This window comes from Thamnophis sirtalis, unplaced genomic scaffold (genome assembly GCF_051295495.1).
Source record: "Thamnophis sirtalis isolate CommonGarterSnake01/CBP01778 unplaced genomic scaffold, rThaSir2_p1.2 scaffold_2, whole genome shotgun sequence".
NCBI classification, from domain to species: domain Eukaryota; kingdom Metazoa; phylum Chordata; class Lepidosauria; order Squamata; family Natricidae; genus Thamnophis; species Thamnophis sirtalis.
In genome coordinates this window covers 100254846-100282707 of record NW_028261382.1, presented here as the reverse complement: position 1 = coordinate 100282707, position 27862 = coordinate 100254846, and the positions used below count along the sequence as shown (strand labels likewise).

The window sequence follows — 27862 nt, the reverse complement described above, 5'->3', positions numbered from 1 at the left end:
GCCCACTTGGCGAATGCCCGGAAACCCAGCAGATGTTCAGCAAATGTGTGGCTTCCTGTCCAAATGGGAGGGGAAAGGATTGTAGGCCACACAAAATAGTTGGGTAGAGTTCCCAGGGAGAGGCGTCTCTCTCTCTCTCTCTCTCGAACAAGAAAGGTTTTGTGCCGGATAATCATCCTCAGCTTTCCACCTGCTCCTTTGCATAGGGAAGTTTGCTGGATTTGAAGTTGATGGGGAATGACCTTCTCTGGGCTGGCCCCTTAGAAAGGGGGGAGAGAGCACAAGAGGGCTACATTTTGGAGAGAATTTGATGATCAAACTCAGGAGCAATGAAAAGAGGTTGCCCAAAGTGTGTGTGAGATCCTTTTGGGCAACCAAAGTTGGGATGATACTCTGGTGAGACCTTCAGAAGGTCCCTTCCAGCTCTGTTCTGACGGATTTATCGTTATTTATTTGGTGCTCCCTGGAGGAATTTCCTCCTAGAAAACTCCGAGAAGGATCCCTACGACACAAAAGGCTGCGTTTATATTTATACATTTTGGGAAAGGAGGAGAAATCGCACATATGCCAAGATAGTAGATGATATAAGCACGAATAGTTCTAATTAGCAAACCTCGAGTTGTTTCCCCCCTGCCCATCTACTGTTACTACCCTCAAGGAGGAGTTGTTTGTCTTGAAAAGGGACCTTTCGGTTGTGTTGCCATGGCAGTTGTGATAAAACGGACTGAGAACGGAAGATTTCAAGGTTGCGCCAATTAGCATGTAGCCCTGCTATATTTATATCTGGTTAACACGCTTCCATTCCTCCCAAAGATTGCTTTTGCTCACAGGAGGTCTGTGACCAGTTCACAGTGGTTGCTAAGCAACCGTCATAAATCAAGGACTGGCTGTGTGGACCCAATCTACCTGTAGAATTGATTTTCCTGGTGGCAGCCCTGTGGAAGCTAAATAGATATGACTGTAGCCAGGGGTGGGATTCAGTCAGTTCGGACTGGATGCTAATTTTGCATCTGGTTCGCTGTATCATTAGTTGGAAGGACTGGCTGGCCCCGCACCACTCCCAGGAGTCTCCACGCAGCCCCTTCATCATGCCAGGTAAGGGCAGGCCCATGTGGAGGCTCTGGGAGACAAGAAACCAGCCTCCCGGAAGTCCAGAAATGGGTCTTTTTCCGGCCTCTGGAGCCTGCGGGAAGCCGTTTTCACCTTCCCAGAGGCTTGAGGGAAGCTTCCGCAGCCTGGGAAGGGTGAAAATGCCCTCCCCCTGCCATGGTACAGGAGGCTGAGTAGGCCACGCCCCCATGGCCAAGCGCACCCATCAACTGGGCAGAGAACTGTTTGCTAAATGTTTTCAATCCCACCCCGGACTGAAGCTCTTAATTCTTTTTCCCCCCCCTCTTTTTTTTAAATCCTCCAGGTGATGCAGAAGCAAATGTCGAAGTTTCCATGCCAGATGTGGTAGAAGCCGAAATTGGGGAGACAGTTGTAATTAACTGTGAGTTCTCTCTCCCAGAGAACAGCAGCTATGCTTACATCAACTGGTTTTCTGTAAGTCCAAAAAAATTTCTAGCTTTTTTTTTGGTGGTGGGGGGAACGCAGAGGCTGAAGAAATGTTGCCTTCCATGGGGTTCACCCAAAGGTGGAAATCTATGGAAGCTTCGGAGTAACGCAGGGCTCTGGGGCAGCCGTGCTGTCTCATCCCTGCGCCTCCTATTCCTGTGTGGGTTTATTCTTTTTGTTATCACGACTTTCCGTGTTTTTCCCTTGGTCTCTTTTGCCATCCTAACTTTTGCAAATCTTTTCTGGAGCTGTAAAATGGGGTTGGCACCACGTTGGTTCCAGAAATAAAGAGGTTTCGGTTGTTTCGAAGTTTTTAATCTTCTTTTAAAATAGGGACACGGTGGCTCAGTGGCTAAGACGCTGAGCTTGTCGATCAGAAAGGTCGGCAGTTTGGTGGTTTGAATCCCTAGCGCCGCGTAATGGAGTGAGCTCCCGTGACTTGTCCCAGCTTCTGCCAACCGAGCAGTTCGAAAGCACGTTAAAAATGCAAGTAGAAAAATAGGGACCACTTTTGGTGGGAAGGGAACAGCGTTCCATGCACCTTCAGCGTTGAGTCATGCCGGCCACATGACCACAGAGATGTCTTCGGACAGCGCTGGCTCTTTGGCTTTGAAACAGAGATGAGCACTGCCCCCTAGAGTCAGGAATGACTAGCACTTATGTGCAAGGGGACCCTTTACCTTTACTTTTAAGATAAAGTATTTCAAAGATAAAAGTATTTTTATCTTTGGTTTTTATTGATTTTATGGTCATTTCTTTAATGGTTGTGGGGCAGCAAAGAAGTTCTTTTTTAAAAAAAAAAACCACTGCTAATAATAATAATTCTGGAAGCGGCAAGCAGGGGAATAAAAAAGGGACGACTTCTTAGCTGTTCTAAATTGTTCGTTTCAAATAAAAATAGTGGGAATTGATCCATTTTGAGGACGGGCTGGCTTGTAGAAAAAAACAGCTTCTTGCATCAAGAAGTTGAACACTGCCCCCGTATGACGATTTATTTAAAATTACTCTGGAGGAAAATTCTTAGTCCTAGTTTTACAGAAGTTTCAGTTATGCTCAATTTGACTTGTTATGCAAGCTGCCTTGCAAAAAAAAGGTAAACATAAATATGTCAAGGGTAAAATAAAACACGTTCTTTAAAATAAAATTGTTCTGGGTTATAAGGCAGCTTTGGGATTAGCGTCTTGTTCAAGTGGAATGCAATTACAGCAGAGGTGGGATTCAGCCGGTTCTGACCAGTTCTGAAGAACCGATAGCGGAAATTTTGAGTAGTTCGGAGAACCGGTAAATACCACCTCTGGCTGGCCACGCCCCCATCTATTCTCTGCCTCCCGAGTCCCAGCTGATTGGGAGGGAATGGAGATTTTGCAGTATCCTTCCCCTACCACACCCACCAAGCCACGCCACACCCACTAAGCCCTGCCCACAGAACCAGTAGTAAAAAAAATTGAATCCCACCACTGAATTATTGATAGCTCTCAACTTACGAGCACCATTGGAACCAGAACTTGGGTTGTTAAGCTGAGGCAGTTGTTAAATGAATCACGTACGATTTTGCAAACCTTTTGCCCCAGTTGTTAAGGGAATCACTGCTGTTCTTAAGTAAACCATAGGGTTGTTAAATGAATCCAACCTTCCTTTTTGGCTTGGCTTCGCTTGTCAGAAGGTTGCCAGGATGCTGCAATCTCTGTAAATTACATGCCTGTTGCTAAGCACCTGAATTTTGATCCCATGACCATGAGTTTACTGTGACGGTCTTAAGTGCAAAGACCGTTGTAAGTCACCTTTTCCATGACTTGGTTGCAAATTGAGGACTTCTTATAGGTGTGCTTGAAAATCCGGGGTCAATTTCCCAGCGACGTCGCCTGGCTTGGCTTGGGAAAATGCAACCAATTCACCTTGGGGTGGCCCATATCTCCAACCATGAATGGTGCTGGTGCTCATGCATCATCTCAGTCATTCAATCTTGGCTTGGATGCAACAAGTGTAATTCTTCCCAACTATCACTGGGTAGACTTCAGGTCTTGATTCTGGCCTAAAATGGTCCACCTCCAGAGGTACTTAGGGGGTATGATCCAGAAGCAGCAACCATAGTTAGTGCCCATAAAAATCAGACTCAGCTTAAGATTCCCCATGTGTTGCGGCCCGCCAGTGGCTAACACAGCTGTTGGCAGACCCAGACAGTGAGGAGGTTGGGGAGGAACATGGGCCAGTCTTGGAATTTGGGGAAGGCTCTGATGCGGGCTCTGTGTCGGAGGCAGAGATGGAGACCGGACCGTCCGACAGTTATCAGCTGCCTTCGGAGTTGGATATCAGTTGGGCAGAAGAACAGCTGGAGCCTGTTCCCGATGTGTGCATGCGCAGACCTGCCAGAAGAAGGGAACAGCTATGGAAGAAGGGCTGACTTGGGAGTAAAGGCACAGGTGTATGCTAAATGGCCCCTCCCAGAGGGAATAAAGAGGAGCAAAAGAGAAGTGGAGTTTGCAGGAGAATTGGGAGTCGAGGTGGCGCAGTGGTTAGAGTGCAGCACCGCAGGCTACTTCAGCTGACTGTTACTTGCAGTTCGGCGGTTCAAATCTCACCGGCTCAAGGTTGACTCAGCCTTCCATCCTTCCGAGGTGGGTGAAATGAGGACCCTGATTGTTGGGGGCGATATGCTGACTCTGTAAACCGCTTAGAGAGGGCTGAAAGCCCTATGAAGCGGTATATAAGTCTAACTGCTATTGCTATTGCTAATTACTTCGTTTAATTAGTGTTAAGATTTGTTCGTGATTCTCAGAGACTCCTTTGCCAAGCATTTTCTTGTACAGCGTTGTGCTTGGAAGATATTCCCCTGGCAGATTTCCAAGCCTGATAAGGTCTGTGGTTGCAAATTCACCTTTGAAAGACTGTTTGCCAGGGCTTTGCTGGATGTGAATGAGAGGAATTCACATGAGCTTAATAAAAAGGGGTTTTTTGTCGGGACAAGGAATCTGCTTTTTGATTTGGTGAAGCCTAGGTCAGAACACCATGGGGGCTGGTGTCTTGATGGTTTTTGCCCATTCTCTATGGACCCTCCGCGAGTCCTCTTTGTCCTGAACCCTCTCCCCTTTCTCTTGCTCCCCCTCTTTCTCGGACTTTGCAGGGGGAAAAAATGGCACGGAAAAAAATCATCTCCTTGATCCAAGACAAAGAAGACTGGGCAGAAGACCAATATAGAGACCGGTTGAACATCGCCAAGGATTTCTCCCTCGTCATCAGGAAGGTCACTGTGCAGGATGCCAAGACCTACATCTGCCAAGTGGGGCTCGGCAGCCTCGGTGTCAGCGAGAACCAGACCAAGCTGCAGGTCTCAAGTGAGTGGTTCCAGCCCCACCTGATCCATACCGCAAGTTTACGGGGGTGGGGATTCCCAAGGAAGGTCCAAGCAGTAGAAAGCCTCTTCACCTTCAGCCGCACAGCCTGACCTCCCTCTTGGTCCTCTTCCTTTCCAGAAGCTCCGGAACTACCTGAGGTTCAGCTGATGAAAGATGGATTTCGAGCCGCTGAACCCACTCCTCAAGAGGTAAGGGATCGCTCCGGGTGTCAGGCCTGCAGCCATCTTTTCTTTTGGATCTCTGGCCTGCCACACTTTCTATTATTCCACTATGCCTTTTCTATTGTGGGAAAATGGGAGGGGGGGATTGTAGTTGATACGTAGCCATAACAACATTCTTTCTAGAAAGCCAAGGTCATCCTTTGTCTCTGTACCTCTGCACCTGACTGGAACTGGATGGGTGGAAGCTGCCAGCATGGCAGTGGGAGATTGGACCATGGGATGGACTTGTGGGTGTGAGGGCAAGATCTTAAACTTTTAACTGGGTGGAGAAAACCGGGAAGCTTTCAGATTCAGGTTTTCCCAGATGTGCCAACATGTCTCTCTTCATAAATTGGAACTTTGAGCTATCCTTTGCCTTGGACTCTGATTTAATTTTGGATGCTATTTGGAACCCTGACAATGGGCTGCCTGGGTGTTACCTCTAGGAGCTCTGCACGGTGCATCACTCCAATATTTGGACCTCACCCCATCACCTGCTCTGAAGGCAGCCACAGCTTTGAAAGCTGTGGACTCTCAATCTTGAGTTTTAATTTATGGACTGGGATAAATGTGCGGCAAAAATGCATATTTGGGGACAAGTAGAAGTCCTTGGAACAAGGCGAGTGCGCACAGAACTAGGGGTTGATATAGTTCAGTGATGGCTAACCTTTCTGCATGCCGAAAGCGCTCCCCCATAATGCAATGCATGTGTGACATCCACCCACCCCCATCCCTCACCCACACACATGCGTGTGTGATTCCCCCTGCCTCCCTGTGCATTCACCTCACCCATTTTTTGGTGCAGGAGGCTTTCCAGGCCCAAAACAGGGCATGGGAGTGCTGCGAAACCCCCCAAAATGCAATGCGAGCACACACATTCGGTGCATGCATCCCCTGTGCATGCACACTTGCATCCCACACATGTGCCCCGCGCATGTGCAGCAGAGACCAGCTGGCTAGCGGGAGGCGTGCATGGTGGAGCTGGGCTGGGGTGATGGCTGGCGTGCCCGCAAATAGGGCCCTGCGTGCCACCTGTGGCACACGTGCATAGATTCGTCGTCACAGATATAGTCTGTACAAGCTGTATAGAAATCAAATCCTTTAGATCAGGAATGTCCAAACTTGGCAACTTCAAGGACTGTGGACTTCAACTCCCTGAGTTCCCCAGCCGGCTAAGCGGGCTGGGGAATTCTGGGAATTGAAGTCCACAAGTCTTGAAGTTGTTGGACATCCCTGCCTTAGATGATGGTCGCCAAAGGTGGATTTGCCCAACCTTTTCTCCTTTGGACATATCTATCTCCAACTTGGCATTTGAACCCTGACGTGACCCGACAAATGCGTGCACGACAAAAGTGCGCCAACAAAACCATGGCGAAAAAACAGTGAGGTCAAAATCGCGCCGACAATAGCGCGATTAGGGTTAAGGTAAGGGTTAGGGTTAGGGTTAGGGTTAGGGTTTTTACCTTGTTTTCACGTTGTTTGTTGATGGCGCGCTTTTGTCGGCGCGCTGTTGTCGCCACATTGTGGGTGCGATTTTGACCTCACTGTTTTCTCACCGCGGTTTTGTCGGCGCGGATTTCTCGTGCGCGCATTTGTCGGTGAACCAAACCCTGAACCCATATTAATATCTGCGCTCTTCACCCCTAAAGAATTGCGAGGGCTGATCTTGTCAACGTTTCTATTCTTCAGATAGCAACTTGTACTGCCCGTAACGGCTACCCGGCTCCAAGCATCATATGGTACAAGAACAGGGAAGTCCTGCACCCCAAAGAGAAAGGTATGTCCTCCTGTTGACGTTCTCCAAAGGTCATCTCAGACACGGAGCCAGAAAAGGACTCACAAGGTCATCCAGGAAAAGGAAGGGCCCTTTTCTAAGGTTGGCATGTTGTGATCAAGGAAAAACCTCACTACATTCTACTATTTCCTGTCCTGTGGGTGAGAACGATGCCATTTGCTTCTGGGTCCAGGCGAGGCTTGGAGACCCAACAGAAAACGTTTAGTTCTTTGGGGTAGACATTTTAGACATTTAGACATTTTATTGACATTTATAGGCCGCCCTTTTCCCTAAGGGGACTCAGGGCGGCTTACATTTCATAGGAGGGGAGTGTAAGACAGGACACAAAAGAAATGTGAATAAAGAAAAAAATAACCAATAAAACACAACATTCATTCAACATTCGGGCGGGGCGAGATTAAGGTCTTATCCCCAGGCCTTACGGGATAGCCAGATCTTGAGGGCTGTGCGGAAGGTCTGGACGGTGGTGAGGGTGCGAATCTCCACAGGGAGATCGTTCCAAAGCGTCGGAGCTGCAACTGAGAAGGCTCTCCTCCGCGTAGTCGCCAGTCGGCACTGACTGGCGGATGGAATTCGGAGGAGGCCTACTCTATGCGATCTGATGGGACGAAGGGAGGTAATTGGCAGAAGGCGGTCTCTCAAATAGTCAGATCCACTACCATGAAGGGCTTTATGAATAGCCTGTGAGGATGATGGTTTTGGGGTGGGGGGCATCTTAGCTGGAAAGCAAAGAGGTGAAGCATGAAGCAACAAGCGGAAAGGAGAGCTTCTCTTGGTGGTCCAAGAGAAGAGATGGAAAGCTTTTGACTTGGAGCAGGAAATACCAATGTTTGGACCTTCAGACTCGGCCCTATGGGAATGATGGCTTAATGGTAGGCAAGACTTTCGAATATAACCGCTTTGGCTAAAACGGAGGCGTCTAATCTTGGCAACTTTTGAAGACTTGTAGACTTCAATTCCCAGAATTCCCCAACCTGCATGGGGAATGAGGGATTCTGGGAGTTGAAGTCCACGAAGCTTAAAGTTTCCAATGTTGGACACCCCTGGGCTAAACTATGGTTACACACAAGAAGGAGCTTCTTTGTGTCTGAATGTACGACGCTGTCGTCGATCCACTATCTCAAAAAGGGATCGATTCAACATCTGTGGAGAATCTCAGCTCATCCAGGTCCTGGTTGTCCCAAAGGTGTTTTTTCAAGAGGCAACTCGACTTTCTAGCTTTTCTTTGAAGACGTTTCGCTTCTCATCCAAGAAGCTTCTTCAGCTTTGACTGGATGGTGGGGAAGGAATGAAGGAAGTGAGAAAGAGAAGAAAGAAGGGAGGGAGGAAGGGAAGGAAAGGAGAGAGGAAGGAAGGAAGGAAGGAAGGAAGGAAGGAAGGAAGGAAGGAAGGAAGGAAGGAAGGAAGGAAGGACTGTAGTGATCCTTCTTCAGCTTTGACTGGATGGTGGGGAAGGAACATTGGAAGGGAGGAAGGGAGGGAGGAAGGAAGGGAGGAAGAACAGACTGTAGTGGTCCTTCTTCAGCTTTGACTGGATGGTGGGGAAGGAATGAAGGAAGTGAGAAAGAGGAGGAGGGAGGGAGGGAAGGAGCGAGGGAGGAAGGAAGGAAGGACGGACCATAGTGGTCCTTCTTCAGCTTTGACTGGATGGTGGGGAAGGAACGTTGGAAGGAAGAAAGAGAAGGGAGGGAGGGAGGGAGGAAGGGAGGGAGGGAGGAAGGAAGGAAGGAAGGACCGTAGTGGTCCTTCTTCAGGTTTGACTGGATGGTGGGGAAGGAATGTTGGAAGGGAGAAAGAGAAGGGAGGGAGGGAGGGAGGGAGGGAGGAAGGAAGGAAGGAAGGAAGGAAGGAAGGGAGGGAGGGAGGGAGGGAGGGAGGGAGGGAGGGAGGAAGGACAGACCGTAGTGGTCCTTCTTCAGCTTTGACTAGATGGTGGGGAAGGAATGAAGGAAGTGAGAAAGAGAAGGAAGGGAGGGAGGGAGGGAGGGAGGAAGGGAGGAAGGAAGGAAGGAAGAAGGGAAGGAGGAAAAAAGGAAGAAACTGAAGTCTGTGGAGATTCTCCAACCTCCAGGTCCTGGTTGTCCCAAAGGTGCTTTTTCCAGAGGCAACTGGACTTTCTCATTTTTCTTTGAAGAGGTTTTGCTTCTCATCCAAGAAGCTTCTTCAGCTCTGACTCCTGGCCCACCATCCAGTCAGAGCTGAAGAAGCCTCTTGGATCAGAAGCAAAATGTCTTCGAAGGAAAACCAGAAAGTCCAGCTGCCTCTTGAGGGCAAACTGTGACCAAACGAAGAGAGGAGCAGTCCTGGATGAAGACAATTGTTTTCTCCACACCCGATCTCTTCTCCTCCAGCTTAGTTATCTCCAAACAAGACGTCTCTCATGGCTTTCTCTGTTGTTGTTGTTGATTTTCCTCCACCAGAAACGGAGATCCGTGCCACCGTCATCACAGAATCCAGTGGGCTGATCACCATCCTCAGCATGCTTTCAATCCAAGTCGCCAAAGAAGATCGCGAAGCTCAGTTTCACTGCCAAGTCAATTATACCCTGATGGGGACAAACAAGACAGCTGTGTCAGAGAGCTTCAAAATCAACGTTTTATGTAAGTCTGGGCTCAGCACGCGGTTTGGGTCGGGTCCATTTGGAGACCGCGGTTGATCACACTGGGAATTGATGTAGGTCAGGGGTGTCAAACCCGCGGCATCACGGCGGTATCGCGACTTTCCCCTTCACTAAAAACCGGGCGTGGCCAACACGTGACGCATCCAGCCCTTGGCACGCGGGTTTGACAGCCCTGATGTAGGTAGTTCTCAACTTATGACTACAATAGGGACCGGAATGTCAGTCACACGCAGTGGTGAAATTCAAATTGTTTTACTACTGGCTCTGTGGGTGTGGCTTGGTGGATGTGGCAGGGGAAGGATACTGCAAAATCCCCATTCCCTCCCCAGGGGAAGGATACTGCAAAATCTCCAGTCCCCCCCCCCACTCCAGGGGAAGGATACTGCAAAATCTCCAGTCCCCCCCCCACTCCAGGGGAAGGATACTGCAAAATCTCCATTCCCTCCCCACTCCAGGGGAAGGATACTGCAAAATCCCCATTCCCTTCCCACTTCAGGGGAAGGATACTTCAGTCCCTCCCCACTCCAGGGGAAGGATACTGCAAAATCCCCATTCCTTCCCCACTCCAGGGGAAGGATACTGCAAAATCCCCATTCCTTCCCCACTCCAGGGGAAAGATACTGCAAAATCTCCAGTCCCTCCCCACTCCAGGGGAAGGATACTACAAAATCTCCAGTCCCTCCCCACTCCAGGGGAAAGATACTGCAAAATCCTCATTCCCGGTATTTGTCAGTTCTCTGAACTATTCAAAATTTCCGCTACTGGTTCTCCATAACTGGTCAGAACCTGCTGAATGCCACCTCTGATTTTGCGCTGCTTCTCTTCTAGATGCCACCCAGAACGTAACTTTTACGCTGGACCAAGCGAACCAAGAGTTGAAGGAAGGAGACAACGCAACTTTGGTCTGTGAAGGTGATGGGAATCCACCTCCCGAATACACTTTATTCAAGACCGAGGTGAGCCTCTTGTCCCAGATCCCATTCCAACTTCCCCACATATCTTGCTAAACCATGGAATGACTAACTATAAGCAAACCAGGTTAAGATTGCATGAATGCAGCCTTCCCAACTTGAGGGAGCTGCTTATACATGCAAGACACACCATGATGAATGGCTTACCAACTCCTGGTGGAAATGGATCTTGGAAACCTTTTCATAGAGACCTAGCTGTACTACTTTCTCTCTCTCTATCTTCCTCTCTCCCTATCTATCTATCTCTATACCTGTCTCTGTCTGTCTGTCTCTCTCTCTATCTTCCTCTATCTATCTATCTATCTATCTATCTATCTATCTATCTATCTATCTATCTATCTATCTCTATCTATCTATCCATCCATCCATCCATCCATCCATCCATCCATCCATCTATCATCTATCTATCTCTCTCTCTCTCTCTCTATCTATCTATCTATCTATCTATCTATCTCTATACCCGTCTCTCTCTTCTCTTCTCTTCTCTTCTCTCTCTCTCTCTCTCTCTCTCTCTCTCTCAATAAATAATATTATAAATAATATTTATAATATAAATAATCTGGCCATGGTAGACAGCCCTCTGTAAGTGGAGCAAACACCATCACCCAATTGTGACTGTGTGGTAAAAAAACTCAACATTCAGTGTCAAGAGTGCCAAAATGGAATCTTTAATAGGAGATTTTGCTGATTTCCTGGCAGTGACAAATAAAGCAACAAAAAAAATGTATTTGCAATCTAGACATACGTTTATAATATTCCAGATTTCATGTTTCATATTTTGTACTTTAATCTCTTGGGTTTCTATCAAGATGTGGTGTGAATGTGCCATATGTATGAGAGAGGGGTGGAGAGAGGGAGGTAATAGAGAGGTGATGGATGGATGGACGGACGGATGGATGGATGGACACAGACAGAAAGACAGAGATGATAGATATGAGAGTCAGAGATGAAAGAAATGATAGAGACAGATAGCTAGATAGTGAGTGAGAGAGAGAGAGACAGACAGACAGACAGACAGACAGACAGACTTGTCAAGCGACTGGGTGGCTTAAAAATATCATTAAAAAGATACAAATAAAAAGAGAAAGGAACAAGGCACAAAACAAATAACTCGGAGGACACATTATTGAATCCGGGGGACGGGAAATAAGAAAATATGAAAATGTAAAATATACAGGTGGAAAAATGATATGAATTGACAAATGTTAAATAGCAATTATAAGAATGTATACTTAAGAATGAATTTGGAAGGAAAAATAAAAAGAACTTTTTTTAAAAAAAAATCATAAAAACAGAGCTGCAAACATTAAAGCACTAAGTATGAAATAAACAGAATTTAATTAAGTTAAAAGCCGGAATGCTGCGAGGTGGGAGGTGGGATTTCCTTCCCAGTTCACTGACCCCCCCCCTCCTCCTGCCCCAAACAGGACACACAGTTCTTGGCCCCAGACGGGAGGCTCTTATTTTCCAGCGTCCTGAGAAACGACAGCGGTGTCTACGTGTGCAAAGCCCTGGATTTGCACACCTTTGAAGAGTTTGCCGCTTCGGTAGACCTGATGGTAAACTGTGAGTAGCGCTCCTGGTCCTCGTTTCCGATTTCACAGGACTCAGGGACAAAGCGAGCTTCTTGCTAGGAAAGTGAGCTTCTTCACGCAGAGACAAGATAATGCTGGGGCTGCAAAAAGGTGGTTGTAGGTCTGTGATGGCAAACCTACGGCACGCATGCCACAGGTGGCACACAGAGCCCTCTCTACGGGCACATCAGCCATCGCTCCAGTTCAGCTCTGCTGCACGTGCCTGCGTGCCTCCTGCTGGCCAGCTGGTCATCGGGTCTCTGCCGCGCATGCACGGTGGGCAGGGCGCATGTGGGGTGTGCAAGCACACATGCACAGGGGACGCATCCACAGTGTGTGTGTGCTCGCATTGCATTTGGGGGGGGGGGCTTGTGCAACACTCCCGTGCCCTGTTTTGGGCCTGGAAAGCCTCCTGGAAGCCAAAAATGGGTGAGGGGGGCCTGAGGTGTATGCGCGGGGAGGATAGGGAGTGCGGGAGGTCACACACGCATGTGGAGGGGCTGAGGGGTGCGCGTGAGGTGTCACACAAACATTGCATTGGTTCCACCACAAAACCGCGGTATACAAAAGCGCGCTCAACGAAAGCGTGTACGTGACGTCATCACAGCGCGACAAAAACATCGCGCTGTGAGCGATAAATGTAAAATTAAAGCGAAAACCTTACCCTAACCCCCCCAAACCTAACGCTAAACCTAACGCTAACCCTTAACCTAACGCTAAACGTAACCCTAACCCTTAACCTAACCCTAACCCTAACCCTTACCTTTATGTGAATCGGCTTGCTTTAATTTTATTTTTATTTCAATTTTTAATTTTTTCCGTCGCGCTGTGATGACGTCATGTACGTGCTTTTGTCGAGCGCGCTTTTGTCGACCGCGGTTTTGACGGGTCACGCATTGCATTATGGGTGCATGCTTTTGGCACACGCACTGACAAAAAGTTTAGCCATCACTGGATTATATGCATATGCAGGAGGCCGTGCACCGGTGGGGGGTTGCAGACGGTACCCCCCCGATACGGGCGTATTGGAGCCTGCCTGGAGCACCATGTACCATTGTGGTATGGTACTCTGGAGGGCCCACCCGCCCGCCCGAGCTCCTTATCTGTCCTTTAAAGCCTTCGGCGCTTCCACGCATGGTGGAACAGCACCTGCGCAACACTCCAACGAGCAGCTGGAGTGTCGCGGAGGCTTGTGGAAGTGTCGCTGGCAACTACAACGCATGAGCATGCCACGCATGTCCATATGGGTAACACTGGGCCCATTTCAACCAGTACCGGAACTCACCACTACCGTGCATGCATGCAAGGGGGGAAGAGTGCATGCATGGGGGCCATGCGCGCTGTGGGCACTCAGTCCGCAAAAGGTTAGACATCACTGTTGTAGGCTGTAATGAGGGCATTGGGGAAGTCTGTCTCTTTTGATGCTAACTAAAGATCAGGCTTTGGGAGTTAAGACTGTTTCTCTCCACCAGACCTCGACGTACCCACCATCTTCCCAGCTGGACCCCAGGAACCAGCGGAAGGAGAAGACTTGCTCCTGAACTGCTCCACCTCGGGATCCGGACCCTTGAAATTCCAGTGGCAGAAGGTAACTTTGGTGGTTGTGCCCAGTGGGGTGGGTAGTCGACTTTGGAGCAAAGGTGGGCCGTGGTTGGCGTTCATGGGGCCCCAAGGCGATAGTGGACAGGGGAGGGATGCAAAATAGGCGAGGTTCACCTTGTGGAGGACAGGTGGAGGTGGTGGGTTGGAATAGGAGAGGGAGAGAAAGAGACCAAAGTCTCAGGAGGGACGGAACTAAAGAAAAAAAAAAGCTAAGGAAAGGGGACCTCAGGGTGATTTTTTTTCCATTCTAGAAAGGGACGCTCATTGCAGACGGTGCCGTCCTGAACCTGACTTCCATCACCTTTGAGAAAATGGGCAATTACACCTGTGTGGTGACAATGCCAGACTTCCCAGGTTGGGTGCGTTCCCAGCACATTTTTATTGCTGTTCGAGGTAGGCACAGTGGGGCACCCGGTAGCCCTCACCTTCTTCTCCCTTGAGCACTCCTGAAACCATCAGGCAGTGCCCAACGTCTGCCCTTTCTCCCCTTGCAGCAAAGCCCCAGACGGTGCCTCTGGAGCAGAATCTGAGCGTGCGGGAAGGGGAGGTAATGAAACTGACTTGCAGCTTCTACTCGGTGCCTCAGATGAACACCTCCTGGAGTAGTAACGGCACGGTAAACAGCAATAAGTACTTAGACTTATCTACCGCTTCACAGGGCTTTTACAGCCCCCTTTAAGTTGTTTACAGAGTCAGCCTCTTGTCCCCCCCCCCCAAACAATCTGTGTCCTTGGAAGGACGGAAGGCTGAGTCAACCTTGAGCCTGGTGACCCTCCTGACCCAAAACATCATAAATTGTAGTCCGGTGATTGTGGGGCACTGCCAATGGCCCTAAATGCAGTCTGGTTGCTGAGTTATCCAACATGCAGTCACATGACCACGAGGGGTGGGGTGGGGAAAGGACCTCAGAACTTTAAAAGAGCGTTGCAAGTTTGTTAAAATTTTGAACGGTCGTGAGGGACCAATCACAAATCGGAAACTCTCTGTAAAGCTGAGCAGTAACGGTCTCCTCTTTTCTTCACGACCGGTTCGGTAGCGGGAGCGCGCATCCGCGGAAGGTCCGCAATGACATATGGGTGGGTGGGCGGAGCCTCGTGCTACCGCCACTACCGGTTTGCCCGAAACAGTGTGAACCGGCAGAATACCAACTCCTGAAACTACTGGTTATAATTTCTTGTCTTTTCCCTATTTGAAAATAACAACCACTTCATCCACTGTTGAATTTCCTCTCAACAAAATAGGAACTCTTCCATCTCTCTCTTTCTCTCTCTCTCTCTCTCTTTTTTTTAAAGGTGAACACATCCAAAACGGAAAACCAGTACTATAGCACTCTCTCCATTCTGGTCACCAAGGAAATCCTCAAATCGGGTCTCAACTGCACTGGTGAAAATGAATTTGGGTCGGAAAATCAGCACTTCCCGCTCCGTAAGTGGCTCCCACCTCCCCTTTGGCTCTCCCACTCTGTGGGAAAAACCATTTGCCCTGTTTACCAATCAGCTCGTAAGGAACTTTGGTTCTAGAACAAAAGTGTCCGACCTTGGAAACTTTTTAAGACCTGTGGGCTTCAACTCCCAGAATTCCCCAGCCACCCTTGGGTGGCTGTGGAATTCTGGGAGTTGAAGTCCACAGGTTTTAGAAGTTGCCAAGGTTGGACCCAACTCAGTGGTGGGTTCTGAATCCCGTTGCAACCGATAGGCTGCAACGGGGCCGGGCGTCCACCACAAGCACGTGCGCAGCACGAGCATTGCGTACTTACCACCGGCGACACTCCAGCTGCTCGGCACAGCACTGCGCAGATGCCGTACACTCCGTGCATGTGCACGAAAGCCCCGATCAGCTCAAATACAGATGAGGGAGGGCAAGCAGGTGGACCCTACAGAGCACCATACCGGAATGGTACCAGGTGCTCCCAGCAGGCATCGGGACATACCCGTCGTATCCCACCACTGACCCAACTGCCATAAATATGTTGTGGCTGGGGAATTCTGGGAGCTGAAAGCCCGCAAGTCTTACCTTTCACGTCTTTTTATTGAAATTTTTTTTATAAAAGCTTTCACAAATATTTACCTCCCCTCCCCCACCCTCCCCTCCCAAACCCAACCCCTCCCAGCCTCACCCCCCTCCCCGGCTTCCCAGAACAAATACAGGGTATAAATCTTTAACAAGCATATTCTACCATAAACTAAAAGAAAGTTAGTATCATCTTTCATTTGTGCTTTAACTGTTTTGTCGTTGTATTTTTAAATCCTTTTAATATTTTTAACTTGTTTTTTATGTAAGCCGCCCGGAGTCCTTCGGGATTTGGCAGCATACAAATCCATTAAATCTTAATCTTAAATCTTTTGCATTATTCCACCAAAAGTTTGCAACCTCACCTTCCCGAATCAATCAAGTGAAAAGGCGCTTTCCCAAATGAACTCTTTTCTTTTGAGTTTATCCATGAGGGTGCAACATCAACAACAGTGGTGGGATTCAAATTTGTTTTTACTAACAGTTCTGTGGGTGTGGCTTGGTGGGCGTGGCTTGGTGGGTGTGGCAGGGGAAGGATACTGCAAAATCCCCATTTCCTCCCGATCAGCTGGGACACGGGAGGCAGAGAACAGATGGGGGGCGCGGCCAGCCAGAGGTGGTATTTACTAGTTCTCTGAACTACTCAAAATTTCCACTTCCGGTTCTCCAGAACTGGTCAGAACCTGCTGAATCCCACCTCTGACCAGCAAATGACATACACCAGCTTGCTCTCGTGTGCCGAAGGAGAAAAGAAAGTAAAAGTAAACAGGATTTAAGGGGTTTTGCAACTGGGGGCCCTGATGGCTCAACGTGTTTCTTCTTCCTTTCAAGGGCTGAACACCAGAGTCGATCCTGATAAAAGTAAGTGCTTCTCTGTTAGCCACCATTCCCCCCCCCCAAAAAAAAAATTGTAGCAGGAACTTTATTGCTGTTGCCATCTTGGCTTTGGGAGCCACCTTCCCTGCAGACGCCCCGTTTATAACTGACAAAAGAGGCTCTAGTGCAGAATTTTGCATGCTGGCTGGGGAATTCTGGGAGTTGAAGTCTGCCTATCTTAAAAAGTTGCCGAGGTAGAAAAACATCGCGGGAATTCCTCGACCTACCACCGTAATGGAACCTTCCGATCAAGGTCAAAAGTCACACCGGTTGTAAAAAAAAAGAGGTCGGGCAGGTGACCTTTTTTGAGGTGGTCACTAATCAAACAACATGGTTGTAAAGTGGCAATGGTAGTCATTAAGCAGATATGGTTGTTAAGCGAACCAGTGCTTTGCGATGGGCTGGTTTTGCCAAAGGAAACCAGGGCTGGTTTCCAGAGAATCCATCGTTAAGACACAGTTGCACGACTGGCTGATGCTGCAAATGGCTATAGAAGCAGGCCAGTTGCCTTGCGACCAACATGTGGTCATAGGAGGAGGTGGGGTAGCTGCCAGAATGTTGGAACTGGGTCATAAGTACCCCCAGGAGGGGTTCTGACATAGCAATAGCACTTACATACCGCTTCACACTGCTTTACTGCCCTCTCTAAGCGGTTTACAGAGTCAGCCTCTTGCCCCCAACAATCTGGGTCCTCATTTCACCCACCTCGGAAGGATGGAAGGCTGAGTCAACCTGGAGCCTGGTGAGATTCAGTCTGCCACATTGCGGGCAGCCAGCAGTCAGCAGAAGTAGCCTGCAATACTGCACTCTAACCACTGAGCCACCTCAGCTCTTAACATAACCTTGAATCGTTAAGTGACTAATAAAAAGTTGAAGACGTTCTACTACCTTTCCAGGTGGCAGCCTGGCCATTAGGGGTGTGAGTGGCAGGCACACATGTCCGCACAGCGAGCGGCACCTGTGTACCCTCCACTTGCGCGAATAGAGCTTCGTGCGTGAGGGAAGGGTGCTTGCATTCACGTGCATAGCTCCACTCACATGAGCAACAGGGACTTGTGCTCATGAACGAGGTTCCTCTAACCTTAACCCAACAGTGGGACCCCTGCTGTAGACTCAAAGCCTGATCCCTCGGCGACCCTGCTGAAGTCGATCCATGCCAGTGGTGCAATTGACACAACTTTCATGCCGTGTCACCGGCAAGAATCCCATCCGGCTGCTTGTTTCGGGGAGGTTCTCCAGCCCACCCTGAGACATCTGACACGGCTTTTCTCTCTGCCGAGCCCCCCAATGTGGGCCTGTCGCGGGAGAGACCTCAGCAGGGCTCCTTCCCCAAATGCTGCCTCCTGTTCCTGCATCACATGGGGCCAAGAGGGGCCCTTCCATTTCATCTCCACCTCTTTTTCTTGCCAGAGACCATAACGCAGGAGAGCAAAGGGGTGATCATCGTCGCCGTCATCGTCTGCTTGCTGCTGTTTGCCGTCCTGGGGGCTGTCCTTTACTTCCTGCACAAGAAAGGAAAGCTGGTTTGCGGGCGCTCCGGCAAGCAAGAAATGTAAGTCAGGAGCGCTTCCTGGGAAATTCCTCTTCGCCCCTTCGTCCGAGTCCACACGCTTCCCAGTCTCATTGCACCCAGCAACGGCCGGCTTCTGAATGCATGGGAAAGGGGTGGGTGGGTGGGTGTGTTGATCCCCTTATCACCCCCTCCCCCAAAGCAGCAATCGGGAACTTCCATCTTCCCCTTAATCCCTAATGGACTGTGAGGATGGCCTTGGCACAGGAGGGAAAGTCACAGTCCAACTCTCATCCCAAAGTGGGAAGCATTAACCAGAGGGGGCGGGGGAGGAAAGTAGAGTACTTTCAGACTTACAAAACTGATGATAGCCCTTCAGAGTTGTCCAGACAAGAAGCGCCAATCATGTGTACAAACTTTATTATAAGGTTACTCCAACAGAATAGCAAAAGCACTTATAGACTGCTTCCCAGTGCTTTTACAGCCCTCTCTGAGCCGTTTAGTCAGCCTATTGCCCCCAACAATCTGGGGGTTTTACTGACCCTAGAAAGATGGAAGGCTGAGTCAACCTTGAGAATCTTGCAAGCCTGAAAGCTCTTTCCCCCTCCTATGGTTTTAATTTCAACCAAAACTAGGGAGGGTCCCTTCTGAAATGCTTCCCACCCGCTTCTCCTTCTGTGGACTGATATATCTTTCGTGGGACGGTTGTTTACTCTGCAATTCTTCCTTCTTCCATCTCCCAAGGCCATTCCCACAGGCCTCTACATAACCCAACTGAGCAAAAGTGCGCCTTGTGAGTCTTTTCGCCTGGGTTAAAACAGCTCTGCTCCCTCACGCAAGAAGCAAGGGAGCAGAGACAAGGAGGGGGCCCTCCCATGCTGACCTGCAGCATGCCCCCTCCCCTTGAAACCCCTTCCCCCCACCGAGCCCCATCTGAATCGGTCTCAACACTGTCACACTCACCCTCCCTCCTCCTCCTCCTCCTCTTCAGCACGAGGCCCGAAGCACATAAAGACGAGATTGTAGTTGAAGTAAAATCAGATAAACTTCCCGAAGAGGCGGGTCTTCTGCAGGGGGCCAACGGTGAGAAGAGATCGCCAAGTGACCAGGTAGGCAGCTGCTGCAGCTGGAAGGTTGAGAAGGGAGGGATGCTTTCCTGCAATGCCCACCTTTTGGGTATACTGGCGAGGCCAACTTTCATCCATCCTCCCTCCAGATCGGTGGGACCCTTCGGGGCGCAGATGGGTTTCAGCAAACAGTTCCTTCTTAATGGTGGCCCCCTTTTCTCGTCTTCAGCCAAATCAGTGATCTTGGGATATCGACTTATTTATTTACTATTAAATTTATTTGCCGCCCGTCTCACTACAAAGTTAATCTGGGCAGCTTACAGCATTAAGAGAGCATTAAAACCATCAACCATAAATTTCCCTAACCCAATAAAATGACAATACCCATCAAGGTACAATCTTGGCCCGTCGATCAGAGACCCAAATGCCTAATTTTCCATTTGTAGCTCACTTGAGTTGCATCTAGGTTTGGGTGCTATTGCTCAACTTAATACATACCTTATTTAATGCCTCCAGAAGTTGTGAATGCTCCATCACTGGAGGTTTTGAAAAATATGTTGGATAACCATTTGTCTGAAGTGGTATAGAGTTTCCTGCCCAAGCAGGGGGTTGGACTAGAAGACCTCCAAGGTCCCTTCCAACTCTGCTATTCTATTCTACATGTCCATTGCTAAGCCAGGCAGATAAGGTCCCAATTTCAGGACCGTTTTGGCCACTGTTTTTAAGCGAATCACTGCGGTGGTTAAGCCATTAAGCAAACCCGGCTTTCCCCCTTGGGTTGGCTTGGCCAACATGGAAGGTTGCAAATGATCATCACGTGACTCCGGGACACAGGAAGTGGTGTAAATAGATGCCGATTGCCGTGCCTGAATTTTAATCACAATTGTGATGGTTGTGACCACGCGAAAACTGGTTGGAAGTCACTTGCTTCAGCACCACTGCAACTTCGAAGCGAGGTTAAGTGACGGAACATTGGTCCTACCTGAACATTGTTTCCCCTAATACTGCGGGAGGGGCCAGGAATGGGATCATCGCGTCCTGATTGGTCCAGAGACTGTATTGTTTTTTAGCCATGCCTCTGACTCTCTCTCTCTCTGGCTCCAGTTTTCAACTCAGTCTGGTTCAAGAGAGGTCTTTATTTCTTGCCTCCTGACTGGATCCTATTCCTGGTTCTTCCTAGTTCTTTCTGATTAATCGGAAAAATTCCCTAAATTTAATTCCTTCAGTTGGCTTCACTCTAAAATTCCAAATTGTTACGGACCACCTATAAGAGTGCAAATCACTTTTCTCCGTCAGCCTCCAGCCCGGGATTTCTCAACCGTGGGAACTTTTAAACCGTGTGGCTTTCAGCTCCCAGAATTCCCTGGTTCTATCATGCTAGCTAGGGAATTCTGGGAGTTAGAAGCCCACGCCTCTTACAAAGCCACCCAGGTTGAACAAATAGTATTCTCACTCAAATCTTTGTTGGGTGGGGGGTGGGGGTGGGCGCAGAGTTTTTCCCGGCCGTCCCATTAGCATCTCAGCAGACTGCAGACAGGATCTTTGCTTTGCAATCACAAAATAAGCCCTACTTTTCCTGCAGTCGGGGAATTTCACTAGCTGGCCCCCTTTTTTTTGCCCACCGTGGGGTGGGGGCGTGGGGGTGTTCTTTTAGGCCTGTGCTGTGGGAATCCAGGCCGTTTGCTTTCTTTACCCTACAGGGTGCAAACGCAGGTTTGACGTTAGAGCAGGAAACGGGTTAAGCCCATCCCGCAGACGTGCCTCGCTTCAGCGTCTCTCTGGACTGCAGCTTCACTGCTTCTTTTGAACCCGGAGCTGGCTTGGCACCTTCTGTCTTCTCCTTGCCAGTGAAGAGTGGGTCATTTGCAAGAGTCCCCCCCAAAAATCTCCAGCATGTGTTGTTGTTGTTTTTCAAGGACCCCCGCCTTGAAGCTTGTCACTAAGTTCACACAACTTGTTCTCTGTGCTAGCCACCTAAGAAATGGGTGAATTGGGATTTTTAAAAAAAATAAAAAATAAATAAAAAGGCATGCTTTTCCGGATCCTAACGCCAGATCTTCCTCTCTTGGCTCTCAAAAGGGAGAGAAATACATCGATCTGAGGAACTGAAGACAAGAGCCGGCCGTTTTCTCCAAAATTTTCTCCTGCCCCCCCACCTCCCCACCCCACTTAAAAACATTCACCCCACATCCCGTCATTCAGACATGCAAGTAACCAACAACGCACGGAAGGAACCCGGTACGGGATATTCTGCAGTCTTTGCCTTCCGTCTTTTCAAGGAAGTTGCGATTTTTCAAAGAAGACGACAAGGAAAGGTGTTTGGAGGCGTTGCAATTTCACAGCATTCGTGTTAAGGAGGAAGGTGGGCAGGCAGATCTGTGCCGTTCCGTGTCTGTTGTTGTTATGTGTTTGTATTCCGGGGGTTTAGGGGGAAAAAAAAGGGAACAAAATAGGTTTCAGTTGGCACAATCGAAGTACTGGCCAAGCCAGTCAAGATCAGAATTAAAACTTTATTACGCCGTTCATTTGTAAATCTGGAGCACAGGATAATGGGTCAGAAGAGGTTTTGTTTCCAGTTAAGGATGCAAATCGAAACGTTCGTTTAACAACCAAAAAAAAAATAAAAAACAAAGCATGTCACAAGATGGGAGAATGGCTGAAGTTGAACGGAAGACGTCGAGTCTCAAAAGTGAAAAAAGAAGAAGCACATTTGAAGTTTTCGTTTTAAGGACACTCGCTGGGGAATTCGTTCGGTGAATACGTGAAATGTTATTTCGATGGTTCTTACTTAGGATAGGAACAAGGCAATGCTTTTCAAACTTGGCAACTTCTAAGAACTCTGAAAAGTTGAAGTCTGCACGTTTCCGAAGTCGCCAAGTTTGAAGAACGCCGGAATAAGGGAATAATTTTTTTTGTGTGTACAAACTGTACAGTGGCATATTCTGATCGGAGATCTCCAGCTAGTCCCCTCTTTCCCTCCAGCCCCAAGGAAATCCCTGCTCAAGTCCGCAGCTCTTTCTGTATTTTTTTTTTTTTTTGCCAAGACAGCTGGGCGGCGCCCACTTCTCTTGGTCGCAACGAGAGAAAAAATGGGAATTGGAGACGGGATTCTTGGGTTGCTGTCCAGCTGAGACCCTTGGAGAAAGACGAATACGCAGCTGCCACTGCCAGAGACCAAATACAGAAGATGATGTGTTTAAATGCTTTGGTGTGTTGATGGGTCTTGAATGTCTCAAAACTTCTCCTTGCTTGGAATGGATAAGATCCCTATGTGGAAATCAACTCAAGCTAGCTAGCTTTCTCTCTTTCTTCCTCTCTCTCTCTTCCTTTCTTCCTCTTTACTTGCCATTGTACATATATACACAGTATACCTATACAACAAAATTCACATAACACCCAGAGACCAGGCCCAACACACACGACAATCCCCAAACACCCCTCACCCTCCCAAAATTCCCCACCCTAAACTACCCAAGCATCCACACAACAGACCAATTCGTGCTGTCCAACAGCTCACCGATGGTGGCCCTTTAGTTCATTGTTGGGTGCAATTATAGTTCTGGGATAAAAACTATTCGGAAGACGTGTGGTCCAAGTTTTAATTGTTCTGTTTCTTCTGCCAGAAGGCAACAGTCTGAAAAGATTGCAACTCTTCCTTCCTTCTCTATTTCTCTCTCTCTTTTTCCCTTCCTTCCTTCCTTCCTTCCTTCTCCTGGGATCTCCTAGCTGTCGTTTCCCATTTTCCCCTTTCAGGAATTTGAGGCTGGCAGGGAAGAGCCTATATAGCAGGGTGTCCAGCTAAAGACTTGCAGACTACAACTCCCAGTATTCCTCGGCCAGCATTCTGGGAATTGAAGTCCCACGGGCCTTGAAAGCTGCCAAGGTTGGGCAACCTTACCATATAGTAAATACCTTGCTTGAAAACACTCCATCTGGTTAAAAGGGTTACCCCTAACCCCCCAAAACTGAGAGGGGCTGATGTGCTTTACATGCACGTCGGGAGATGTCGGAATGGAAAGCTTTTGTTGGAGATATACATATATTTTTCGTTGACGTGTGTGTAAATTTAAGAGTGTCTGAGTTGCAGGGTTTTATATATATATATATGTATATATATATAAATGAAAAATAAAGAAGCTAAAGAAATCGTCCAGAATGGCCTCTTGTGTACTATGGCGATTGAAAAAGGGAAATCCCAGGGAACGATTTTGGTTTGTTTTTAAAATCAGCTGTGCTAAAGAGGAGTGAACTTCTCGGGCACACGTGTCTGTTCACTAGGGAGGGGGGGGCGTCACACTCATTATCAAGCAATGCACACCCAACAAAAGCTTGACTTTTGTGTCTACAAGCCAAGTCTAGACAAGGTCGGTCCAACCACAAGAACTTTTAAGATGCATGGACTTCAACTCCCAGAATTCCCCAGCCAGCAAAGCTTGTGAACTTCCAAGCTTGCCCAAGCCAGCATGGCTGACTTGAGGAATTCTGGGAGTTGAAGTCCACAAGTCTTCAAATTTGGAGCCCTCGGGGTCCAGAGCCATAGGTCTAATTTTCATTGGTGTGGAGCTGCTGGGAAACCCATTCTCGGGAGACCACCCCCCCCAAAAAAAAACTGGGGTGCCCTTATGACTTAGCTCGGTACAAGGGATCCCCTTATCACAAGAATTGACGTTGACATCAAACAAGCCGTGTGCTACAACAAAGAAATTTATTTAAAAATAAAACTTTTCCTTTTGTTTCTTTTTTTTTTTAAATCGACACTCGTTGAAATTCCCTAAAGGCCCCCCTCCCCGCCCCCACCAAGCTCTTGAGTCGGCCCCTTACCAGAATGAAAAATAAAAAATAAATAACAATTAGTATAACCTCTAAAACATTAACAATGCATCTGCGAAACAAAAAAACAAAAAAAAACCCGAGGCCTTTAGCCTAAATGAATCTTAAAGCTCGGCTATTCTGTAAGAATATTTACCTTCTGTTCTTACTCTTTACATGTCTGAAAGGATTAAATACTGCTAATATTTTTTTTTATATTAATGATATTATAACTTTTTTTAAAATAGTCAGTGAAAATCTGATTCTTTTTTTTTTAAACACCAATATTACATTGGTTCTCAACCTTCAGGAGAAATAAAGCTACTTATTATTTTAACCCCACTCTTTCCTACCCAACGAAGATAACTTATAATTTAGTGTAACCTCTCCCCGGATTGCAGTTTTTAGTCCTAAAACGCGGGAACGTTTGACCATTGGGCGGGAATGCCATCCAATGTCACCCGTGATTCATTCCAAAGTTTGCTGCCCGCTACAGATAATTTCCCTCAATGCAACTGCATGTTTTTCAACGCAGGGAGGCGACACTTCTAAAGGAAAGAGATCCACTGTGAACCGAACAGGCACTGAACATTTAATCCACAGGAAACTCCTTGTCCAGACACACACACACACACACACACACACACGAAATTAATGGAAACGTCCAAGCACAGTGCTCAAGAGGCAATGCTAGTACACCATCCCTGCCCGCTTCGGTTGACCAAAGGCAACAAAATGCTCCCCTCCCCCAAAACTGGCCTGAGGCAGGCAGGCTCTGGCCCAAGGATGTCCAACCTTGGCAACTTGGGATGTCTTGTGGACTTCCAACTCCCAGAATCCCAACGCCCCCCCCAGCCAGCTAGAGAATTCAATTCTGGGAATTGTGAAGTCCACAAGTCTTTCAAGTTACCGAAGTTGGGACGCTCCTGGCTCCAGATACACCTGGGAGGAGGAGGCCTACTGGATTTTGCTTCCGGGCCCGATAAAGAGACTGTTTCGCGAAGGAAGCCAATGGATGGAAGAGTTGAAGGTCCCCACAGCTACGTTAAAAAGTTGTCCGGCAACGGTCCGTGGCCTTCGGGTGCAGCCTGGGGGCAGGAAACCCCGGCTTTTCGTTGTTAGTAATGAAGAAGCTTATGAGAAGAGAGCTAGTTGTGACTGGTGCTCATGCTATCTAATGGCCAACCACTGGCTCCTTCCTTGCATGCTACGATACACCAAGGACTCTGCAGTCATCTCAAATCTGCTTTCAGATTCATCCTTGGAAAGAACAGCATTTTCCCTACTGAAAAGGCACTATACATTTGGCTTTCTGTAAAATAAATTGCGCTCCCCCCCCACCCCCCAAAAAATTAAGAGATGGAGGGAGGAGGAGGAGGGAGGTGGGGTGGATGAAAGTCAAATGTGAACGCAGCAGGGGACAGGACCGCAAGAAGCATTTTTGGTCCTCCTGCTTGCTGGGCTGTGACATTCGCGCGGTTTCTAAAGAAATACCCCCCCCCCCTTTGTGAAATTTAAGACGGGAAAAGGAACACGAAGGGACGCCTGCAGAGAGGAATCTGGTCGGCTACGCAGCGTGGTGGTGGTGCTGGCTCTGCTCTTGTCTCATCCACGGCATGGCACCTATGGAAAACAGATGCCTCTCCTTGTTGGGACGTGGGGTGAGAACACGAAAGATCTCACTTCCACGCAAGGAGAGCGTCAACGCAATCCCCCCCCCCCCCCGGATCACACCAAAAAGCTGCTTCGGTTTTGCGAAGAACTTGACAAAGTGACTCCTGAACTGACCCAGATTTTAACCAGCGTCCTGGAGAGAAACATAAAAGGGTTCCAACAATTTTTTTTAAGCTGGGGGTGATGGATGGGGGGAAGCAAAGCCATTGCAACTTTTAAAAAATTCTCCTTGCAGAAGGTAGAATCCCCCTGCTTCTAAGTCGCAGAGTCCTCTAAGCTCCACCATTGTATCTGGAGTCACCTGCAGGCAGGAAGATGGGACTGGCCGGCCGCACCTACTCCCAAGGGGAAGGGGGGGCTTGGAGACCCCTGTGAGGTCTTGCCCATCTCCCGAGTAGAAAACATTTATTCCACAGGAAACCCCCTCCTCCGGCCTCTTAGAATGAAAGCCTCCTCGATTGGCGAGGAGGAATTAATGCTGTTTAAAACACGGAACCCAATCATGCACGGGGGGGGACCGCGAGATGTCCGTTTTCATGCCGGGGTACATGCTCTCTCGCCCCGCAGGTGGCGCAGCAAACGAGGGAAGCAGGTGAGGAAAGCGGAAAAGGGGAAGGGGGGGACGACGACGGAGAGAGAGATTCTTGCTGACTTTTCCCCAGAAAACCAAAAACAGCTTCATCGTATCTCTTCCCTGAGTACCCAGGAAAAGTAACAATCAAACGCTTAAGCCAGGGAGTCACAAAGTCAGTGCGTTATGGACAACGGCCTTCCAACACACACACACACACACACACACTTTCTTTTGTTCCTGATATTAACAGGCCAGGAAAAAAGAGTTGTGTCTTTTATGCTGTTCCGCAGACCCCAAAATTGTTGCCTTTTTTACTACTCGGCAGGTAAGAGGTTCCAGGAGATGCTACATACACCCTTTTTTTTTTAAGTGTCTAAGGGACCATGCTTGCGGTTAACTTTTAATTAGAGTTTTTACAGGTAAACGGAGAGGGGGAAGGATGTGGAAAAGTCGTAAGGCGGTTAAAATGGGCAGCTCTGTTGACCATCCATAACATCTGGAGACGTTCACGAGGCAGCCGCTGTGGCCCAGCCCAGCCCGGATAACTTCGACGCAGAAAAGGTTGCACAGGTAGCCTTTCCCACCTGCCCAAACGCCTTCCCCGATCCGACGGAGAGCTGTCCGGATCTACCACGCTGTGGAATCCAGTGTGCGGCGGGTGGAGCCGGCACCGGGAAGAGGATGGCTTCTGAAGGAGCACCCAACGTGACGGGAGGAAGGGAAAGAGAAGGGGACGGGGGGGGCGGGGGGGAGCGGAAGGAAGGCGCGTCGAATCCTCCGGCTTCATCAAGAACCTGCACCCGACAGCAGAGGGTTTGAAAAGCCTGAGCCAAAAACATACAGCAGCAAGGAGGCCTGCGTGTAGTAGTATCCCATACCACCAGGGATGGGGTGGGTGTGTGGAGAGATACCTTCACCATCTGGGCCTCCGGTTGGATATTCACAGCACGAGACAAGTTGACCAAACCCTTCCCCGTATTCTAACGGTATATCCAAAGTTTAGCAGGTCTATTCTCTCCAATCAGAAAAGTGCACAGGGGGGGGGGAGGGAGAGGAGGAGCGGTGTCGGATGGGCGGGCGAAGAGAGGAGAGGAAAACCCGAAGAGGTACATGAAGACTGTTGAAGACGCACACCTATCTGCTCCGTTTCACGCCACTCGAAAAAAACACCTGGACTTCGCACAAAACCCTGATGAGACCGAATCTCGGCAGAGGCAGGCCCGGCTTTGCAGGGGAAATCCCTCTACTCAACTCCAGGCCGATGTGGGCAAGAGGTTGCCCGGGCAGGTGGACGAACGCACGGGGCTCCAGGTAGGGCCGAGAGAGAGAGAGAGGTGCTATGTGGCCACGTGCGTGGGGGAAGAAATGGAGACAAACTCCCGGAGAATATTCTTGGCCATGTCAATGTTGTTGTGGGCGATGAGCAGGGCTTTCTGGATGTCCTGGTAGGCGTAACCTTGGCTCATGAGGTTCTCGATCTCGGAGGAGAGCTGCGGGGAGGCCACAGGGACCGCTCCTGCTCCGCTGGCCTGCAGGCAGCTGCCCGCCTTCCGTTCAGAGTTTATTCTCCGAGGCAAAGGTTTCGGGGGCCTCTCGGGAACCTGGGAGGCGTCCGAGGCATCTGCAAGAGAAAGCAGCGACGTGGCTGAGAGGAAGGGATTTGGAAGGGA

The 27862-nt window shown here is 48.9% G+C and overlaps 2 protein-coding genes across 3 annotated transcripts in view; one reads left to right on the top strand and one right to left on the bottom strand.

Moving 5' to 3' along the window:
• Positions 1-1418: 1418 nt before the first annotated feature.
• Positions 1419-23288, top strand: MCAM (melanoma cell adhesion molecule). 2 transcript variants are annotated; one of them, XM_087706547.1, is made up of 15 exons: positions 1419-1545; positions 4679-4889; positions 5028-5098; positions 6800-6887; positions 9326-9505; positions 10354-10481; positions 11924-12062; positions 13543-13658; positions 13924-14065; positions 14167-14288; positions 14965-15097; positions 16514-16543; positions 17969-18110; positions 19060-19177; positions 21215-23288. In XM_087706547.1, the coding sequence occupies exons 1-15, from the start codon at positions 1444-1446 to the stop codon at positions 21242-21244; spliced, it is 1752 nt and encodes a 583-aa protein (XP_087562673.1). In that variant the 5' UTR covers positions 1419-1443; the 3' UTR covers positions 21245-23288. The 2 variants fall into 2 exon arrangements, with proteins under 2 accessions (XP_087562673.1, XP_087562672.1); XM_087706546.1 differs by lacking the exon at positions 21215-23288 and adding an exon at positions 20836-21151.
• A 531-nt stretch (positions 23289-23819) lies between these two features.
• The window catches only part of CBL (Cbl proto-oncogene), a 49449-nt gene continuing 45406 nt past the window's right edge, over positions 23820-27862 (bottom strand). The window contains 1 exon segment of the mRNA XM_087706545.1: positions 23820-27813. Within this exon segment, the coding sequence (XP_087562671.1) occupies positions 27530-27813 (284 nt within the window). The 3' untranslated portion in view covers positions 23820-27529.